At 44.4% G+C, this 7,678-nt stretch overlaps 1 protein-coding gene across 3 annotated transcripts; it reads left to right on the top strand.

Annotated features, from left to right (window-relative positions):
• Positions 1 to 50: 50 nt before the first annotated feature.
• ZC2HC1C (zinc finger C2HC-type containing 1C) lies at positions 51 to 5,528 on the top strand. 3 transcript variants are annotated; one of them, XM_028719451.2, is made up of 4 exons: positions 62 to 191; positions 715 to 807; positions 1,944 to 3,231; positions 4,172 to 5,528. In XM_028719451.2, exons 3-4 carry the CDS (start codon positions 1,963 to 1,965, stop codon positions 4,475 to 4,477), a joined length of 1,575 nt encoding a protein of 524 aa, XP_028575284.2. In that variant the 5' UTR covers positions 62 to 191; positions 715 to 807; positions 1,944 to 1,962; the 3' UTR covers positions 4,478 to 5,528. The 3 variants fall into 3 exon arrangements, with proteins under 3 accessions (XP_028575321.2, XP_028575284.2, XP_028575313.2); XM_028719488.2 differs by lacking the exon at positions 715 to 807 and having other exon boundaries at positions 51 to 177; XM_028719480.2 differs by lacking the exon at positions 715 to 807.
• The last annotated feature ends 2,150 nt before the right edge of the window (positions 5,529 to 7,678 follow it).

Here is a 7,678-nt window from a genome sequence, read left to right as displayed (position 1 = left end):
CCATAGAGAGGGGACGACCATTTCCCTTAAAAATAAATAAAAATAAGTCAACGCACAGAGATATACAGACCCTAAAGATGCGGACAGGAAGCGGGGAGGACGGAGCCGGATGTAGCACGCGGGCGCTCGTTGCTAAGCAACGGTGGTAAACAGCTGCCCTGAGGATCGGAGGCTGCGGTAAGAAGAGGCAGGTGAGAATAGGCTTGGCTTGGCTTGAGGGGCTGGGGACGAGTGTCTGGAGCAGCCAGGCATGCTCTGCGAGGGCGGGCGAGCAGGCAGGCCTTGGGGAGCGCGGGGGTCCAAGTTACCCTGGAGACTGAACAGGTGGATGTGGGTGTCCCCTCTTGGCTTCATCCCATTTCTCGGTGGAAGATGTTTGCTTGGCTCCTGTTGCCCCTCGTAGAACTGACCAGGCAGTCGCTTGGAGCGAGCGGTAACAGGACGCTGGGTTGAAATCTGTTAATTCTGCAACTAACTGGCAGTCTTGTTGAAGAAGAAGGGGTGGGGGTGGGGTGGGGACCCTGTGGCCAGACACAAATTGTTGGTCTCCAACACCTGTCAGCCTTAGCCAGGATAGACAAGGGGGATAGTCAGGGATGATGGAGGCTGGAGTGCAACATCTGGAGGGCCACTGGCACCCTTGACTTGAGGATGCAACCTCTATTAGTTTCACATAGGAATAGCTACCATGATTTAAAAGCATTATTTTGGCAGGTATCTTGCATCAGCTTTCTGAAATTGAGGCCCATCACTTGCCAACATCTGATGAAGCTTCTACTGTAGTCTAAACTGTTCAGTTACATTAAGGTTAGTGTACCTGTAATGAGCTATCAAACACCTGTCAGGCCACCTTCCCATTATTAGGAATTTTGCTGATTCCATTAGGGTCAGTAGCTTCCATTAGAGTCAGTAGACCCTAAACACTGCCTTAGGTGGACACTATGTTACTGTCTTCTATTACATGAGAACTGTCATAGTGAATGAGAGCAATAGTATATCTAGTTAAATATCCTGTATTCTAGATGCTATACGTATAGTGTCAGCTGGATGCTATATATAGAAATTTATCCATTTTATTTAGTATTTGGTAGTCAAAACCTTTCATAAGCTAAGGTTGGTGCACCAGTTGAACGGATAGCTTGATCACAGTTGTCCATACCCTGATATAATCTAGGGTTGACGGATATGATACATTGCATGTGAGGTACTTTTGAGTACTGGTAATTTCAGTTGGTTCAGCATACTTTCTGATCATTTTGAACATATTTCAAGTGTATTTTAAAACTTCACTGGCTGCTCATCAATTTCTGAGTGCTGGTACTTATCTTTAAATGGCTTGATACCCAGGTACCTGAAGGAAAACTTGCTAGCATGTCAGCTTTCCTGTGCTTATCCTCTTTGGAGGCTCTCTTCTAGGTACCCTCACCATTTGAAGTAGGGAGGATGGATTGCATCAAGTTATGAAACCCCCCCCCCCATTTATTAAAGTCTTTGTAAAAGGCTTTCTGTGCAGATATAATGGTTTGATCCCTCCCTCTGCCAGTCCATTTTAAGAGAGGAAAGGAAAGGACCGGAATACTTGATACACTGTTGACTTCTTGTCCCTTTTTCTACACCATTCCTGCTCCCTTAGGCCCTGATGTCAACACAGAAATTTCTAATGGCATAGGGTCCCCAAATTTGCCTGGTGCACTTACATTTGCACAGATTTAAGGATTCTGGATATTGTGCTGATACAATGTCAGGCCCTCATGCAATATTCTGTCATCCTCCCCATATGCCAGTGCCGTTTCCATCACTGAAAAGCAAGGCCCCCCTTTATATATCTATAAAGGCCCCCTAGAGCTGATGTGTACTTGCTTTCCCCTATTATAGTAGGAGAAAGGGATTCTAGCATGAGGGCCCCAATCATAGCATGTATGTAACTTGTTGCATTCCCCCAGGCTTTACTGGAAATGCTGAATGGCTCATTTGCAGCTGGCTGTGTGTTCACATATGGATCCAATGGCGGCCAATTCCAACCTTCCTGCAACAAGCCAGGAAAGATGCCACCCTGAGGCTCTTAAAGAGCCGGTCCAGCTAGAACACTTGAGGAGTAATATCCAGCAGCAATTCCTGTGCAACAAAGATAAGAAGCTGGCAGATCTTCATATCCAAAAAGGGCGGAGCTCTTCTTGTTCTCAGCCTACAGAAACTAGTCAACTGATCTTGGAGAAGGCAGGTTTCTATTCTGCTGGCCCACGCAATTGGTACTTCAAAGGCCAGGCCAACAGTCTGCCCTCCCACTGGAGAACCAAACGGAGAGAAGGTGTGGACAGGTCATACCCTCTCAAACCAGTCTTTCCCCATACAGCTGGGAATGTTCACCTGCCCAGTTCTTGGCAAGTTGGGAGCCCACCAGCTAGAAAGACTCCTCCCATTAGCCCTAGCTCAGAGAAAAAAGGAAGGTCACATGCAGTCAAGACTCATCATGTTAGAGTGCCTTCTCCTTTTTCTGTAGAGCAATCCAAGAGAGCAGCTTCTCATTCCCGTAGGGCAGAGTCGGGCTACATTCAAAAACTGGAGGCTGCTGGGCGGAGCTTAGAGGAGGAGATCCAGCGAAAGGAGGCCCTGCTCAGGGAGAAGCTGAGGAGAACGGAAGAAGAGCTTCGAAGAATCCAGTGGGAGAGGCAGCAGGCAGAAGCAGAAGGAAGACGGCAGCGGGGAGGACTATGTATGCCTGAGAGGAAAGCAGCAGGTATTACTCAGGGCCATGTTTCCAGATCTGTAGCTCAAACGCGTGACTGTCAAAAGGTACATATTCCAGACAGCCCTGCTGTCTCAGTGGGGACTGCCCTGCCTCCCCAGGCACTCCACATGGAAAAGCTAAAAAAGCAAAGATTGGTGGCTAGCAACAGTAAAATTCGAGAGAATGTATCCCAGATTTCAGCCACTTCTAGCCCAGAACTGGCTTCCATACGTGACCAGGCTCCTTCCGCAGCAGCCTCATTGGGACAGGTTGACTGTGTGGCAGCAGAACCCTCATATACAGAGGCTCCAAGCAGTGTAGAGGATTGGGGAGAGTGCAATTTCTGTGGGCGAAAGCTTTATTGCTCCAGGTTGGAGAAGCACATAAGCATCTGCAGGAAGAATCATGGCTCCAAGAGAAAAGTGTTTGATTCAAGCAAGGCTAGAGCAAAAGGCACCGAATTAGAGACCTATTATCTATTGAAGGGTACAGACACCTCTCAGGTAATACATTTACTTACTTGTTATGCATACCCTGCTGTTCCTTTGGGTCTGTTTGGAACTTTTAGACAGTCACTGATCAGCCTGGGTCCTTTTTAGCTTTAATGATGTACCAGCATCATTTGCCATCATTCTCTGGTTTCCACTTTGATGTTCATTCTTTAATTCTTGGAGTTCCTTTCAAATCATGTGGAATTCCTAATAAATCTTGATGATCCCTAATATACCTCTTAATTGCCATTCATCTACTTCAATTCAGCCATGGGTAGGGTGACTGCTAGAAATTATACCAAACAAGAGCCCAATTTTACCTTCTTTCATCATACAAAAACGAGGTGTTGAGGATGTGAAAACAAATCTTCAAAATTATCAAATTAATTTTATGTAACAAGTCAAGTCACTCATAACTAACCTACAAATGTCACAGCTGCATGATAAGATTAAGATCAGGCTTAGAACGATCCTCTGAAATTAAGAATGAAGAAAGTACTCATAGTTAAAAGTATGGGACAGTTCAGTGGCATCAAAGTCCTTCTATTTTAGAGGGTCTGTTCAATTTCACCATCAGATTAAATCGGGTAATTTTACCCCCGTTTAAGAGATTTCATCTGCATTCCAGTTACAATGTTCAGATGATCTGAGCAGTGGCAATGATTTTGGTAGAAAACCTAGTGATATCATTCTGCAGTGGACCTGTGAGTTAGTGATAAGACTTTTTAAAAGCAGCACGTGTTCTGTCCACCTAGCAGAACTTTGGTCTTCACATATGCTATGTAGTTCCATTTGCCTTATAGGGACCAAGAACCTGTTACATTAGAAATATCCTGCTCTCTGGTATATGATAACTAAACTGTGTCCAGAACAAAAACAGTGGCAGGAAATATCAGAGTGTGAGCTAACAGGTTGTACTAATAGTTTCTCCCTTTCCCCCTTCTCACTACAGAAAAAGAATTCCAGACAAAATTTTGAGGCTTCCAAGCAAAACAGTGAGCTATCTAAGCAAAGCAACTGGAGACAGAAGCACGAATCGTTCATCAAGACATTGCGTAGGGCTCGTGAGCTGCAACGAGTAATCTCCAAAGGAGGGAAGGCATCAGACCTCCCCCCAGCCCCTGCTATGGAGAACCCAGACTACAAGTTATGCCCTTATTGCACCCGTCAGTTTGCACCTAAGGTGGCTGAGAGACACATTCCCAAGTGCAAGAACATTAAGAACAGACCCCCACCGCCACAGCAAAAGAAGCGCTGATAGTAGTGGGCCAAAGTGAGATCTGCAACCGGCATCATCACATTGAGGCTCCCTGCCATTTCCTTGTTTGATAGCACAGAGTAGCAGACAGCATTCCCAGTGCTGCAGTTTCATTTTATATATAAAATACAGAGATGTGAAATCAGTGAGTAGCCCACAAACCATGAACAGATTATTAAACCCCATATATTGCATATTAAGGTCCAGTGCTTCGTAAAATAGTTAGACCTAAGGTAGTGCTCTTACATCTGTGTTGCTGCTGTTGGCTGGTCCTCATTCCCTCCCCTTCACAGAACCCATGCACATTTGTCAGGAACATTAGGATTTCTGTCTGCCTCCTAGGACATGGGATTATGTGCTAGAAAGATACTACTGAGAATTATCAGAAGGAACTCTTACCTGTCTTGAGGTAATCTTCAACTTTGTGAGGCATCTGCTTAAGTAGACTACCAACCTTGGTTTACATGTTCATACAAGAACAGAGAATTCTTAGCTCCCATAACTGAAATGAAGGTCTTAAACTACCCAGATGCTCAGCATTACGTAAAACTCAAACTATAGAACTGTATTACTAATATATCTGCTGGGACGGGGCGATACCTACTTGGATATATTGCATGCTATCCATCTCATCTGGCCATTAAGTTTTCTTGCCCATCTACAAATACTGGCAAACAGAAACCTGGTCTGTCCAAATTTCACTAAAGCTAAAAAAGAATGGCTTTGGGGAATATGAGAATGGCGATTGTAAAATGGATTGATTACTTTAGCATAATTTGGCCACTGCATCCTACCTCTTTATGCAGTCATAAGCTCGGGGAGCGGGGAAGGAAAACTAGTTAGTTATTCAGGAGGTGGGCATTTGGACTAGCCATATCTTTGGTGTCAGGTTAGTGGCTGAGACATTTTGGGGGCTCACCAACTAGAGAGAGTGTTTGGCAAGCAAGAGGAACAAGTGCATTAAAAGCAGGGTGGTGTATGCATTCATTGTCTCCCAGTAACAAACTAACGTCTGTAATAAAATATGTGGAATGTGGCAACTTGGAAAACATGGGGGAAATGTAATAATTGAACGTGGGAATGTATTACCTCCATCACAGCTTCTTCAGATATAAAAGGTAAAGGTAAAGGTACCCCTGCCCGTTCGGGCCATTCTTGACAGACTCTAGGGTTGTGCGCCCATCTCACTCAAGAGGCCGGGGGCCAGCGCTATCCGGAGACACTTCCGGGTCACGTGGCCAGCGTGACATCGCTGCTCTGGCGAGCCAGAGCCGCACACGGAAACGCCGTTTACCTTCCCGCTAGTAAGCAGTCCCTATTTATCTACTTGCACCCGGGGGTGCTTTCGAACTGCTAGGTTGGCAGGCGCTGGGACCAAACAACAGGAGCGCACCCCGCCGCGGGGATTCGAACCGCCGACCTTTCGATCGGCAAGCCCTAGGCACTGAGGCTTTTACCCACAGCGCCACCCGCGTCCCAATTCTTCAGATATACCAGCATTATTTTATGCAATGCAATACTTCAACAGATTATGTGGTTCATAAGCATTGCTACGGATGTCCGAAAGCTTCAAAATGCAAGTGTTGATTCACTTGTGAGAAATACTGATACGGCTTTAGAGATTGTAAGGACAAAACTAGTGGGGTGCATAGGCCCCTTTCATATCACTGGTCCTAAAAAAGAGCAGCAAAGAGTACTGATGTGTTTAACTTTGTAAAAAAGTAGGACATGGAATTCAGGAGAGTATCCCCACTGTAGGAGCTACTATAATGGAACTATGAAACAATTATCAAAACACACTCCACATTTCTGTTACTAACAAAGTAAAAAAAAAATGTTGAGGACAGACTGGTTTTCTCCATTGCACGCATGGCTATTGCCAGCTCCCCTTGTTTGCTTTCTGCATGCTTTCAAGGGTGATGTTATCAAAGCAGAGAGGCTGGTTTTCACTGGTTCTCCTGTACCAGCCAAAGGAAATTTTAAAATCCCTTCAAGAGGAATTAAAGAAAAATCCAGAACCCATTTTCCTTGGGTCACAACCATTTAGAGAATATTTCTTCAACAAAATAGTTTGCACTGTATGCAGAACAGCAAGAAATATGCACTTGGAAAGATTCAGATTGTTTCAAAGGAGTTAAAAACAAGCAGACACTCCCCACCCAAAAAAAAACCCTTGCAGTGTACTCTATTATGCATATGTGGCTAAGGAAGATGCCAAAACCATAGAAGAGAGAGATGGCACTACTCTTATTTGGGTCTTTCTTCATATGCAATATATATATATAGCTTTTGAACATTTAAAAAAATGCAATGAGTCTATATGCATATCAGTTGTGTATAAAGTTTCTGAATACACTTGAGCCTTGATTTGGCACCAGAGGTCTGAGGATGCAATTTAAATAGATTGATTTTTGCTGCCATCTGTGAGGTATGGAGTTTTTTGACTGGGAATCCAAGCCAACATCAGCATCACCTCTGATGTGCAATATTAATAGGGGGACTGTATTGCAGAGCTGCTGTAAGTAACTCTCAGCACAGCCCTTCAACCTGCTATGTGGGTTTAACAGTGAGGGAGTTCTATGCTGATGGGCTGCATAATTTTTAATCATTTCTAAATAAACACACCATTGTCCCCAAGAATGACAGTCAGCATATGGGAACACTTCACAGCACTGCAAATTCTAGGAGGGCGCATCTCCAGTAACAAATATCTGCTATACCTGCACTCCTTATTACCTTAAAAAAATGCCCCCAGAGATATGGGTCCTCTGCTTTTCCAAGATACAGTACTCTTGAGAAAACAGGGAATCCTCATCTCTATTAGTTGTTCCAGACTCAAAGATACATATCCACCTCTCAACAGCAAGTTATTTATCATATTTCTAACCAGTGTGTGCTATCCCTGTCATCTTAGTGCACTGGTTACTGATGGCAAATAAAGCTGATATTGCTAACGAAATTTACATGACGAAAAATATGAGTGATGATAGCTAATTCTGTAGAGCCAAAGTTGTAGCGATTTTAAGATGTGCCTTGCGGGGGGGGGGGGGGGCTCAACAAAACTAGAGGCAAGTGCAATACATCCATCCTAACATTTCTGATGACTGCAAGTGTACAACCAAGTAATGGGAAAAAAGAGTTTGTTCCATTCAAGCAAGATGAGAAGTCCAGAGTTGATGCTGAAATCATGGATCTGTACTT

The sequence above is a fragment of the Podarcis muralis genome, chromosome 1 (genome assembly GCF_964188315.1).
Source record: "Podarcis muralis chromosome 1, rPodMur119.hap1.1, whole genome shotgun sequence".
NCBI classification, from domain to species: domain Eukaryota; kingdom Metazoa; phylum Chordata; class Lepidosauria; order Squamata; family Lacertidae; genus Podarcis; species Podarcis muralis.
This window is presented reverse-complemented; position numbering and strand designations above follow the sequence as displayed.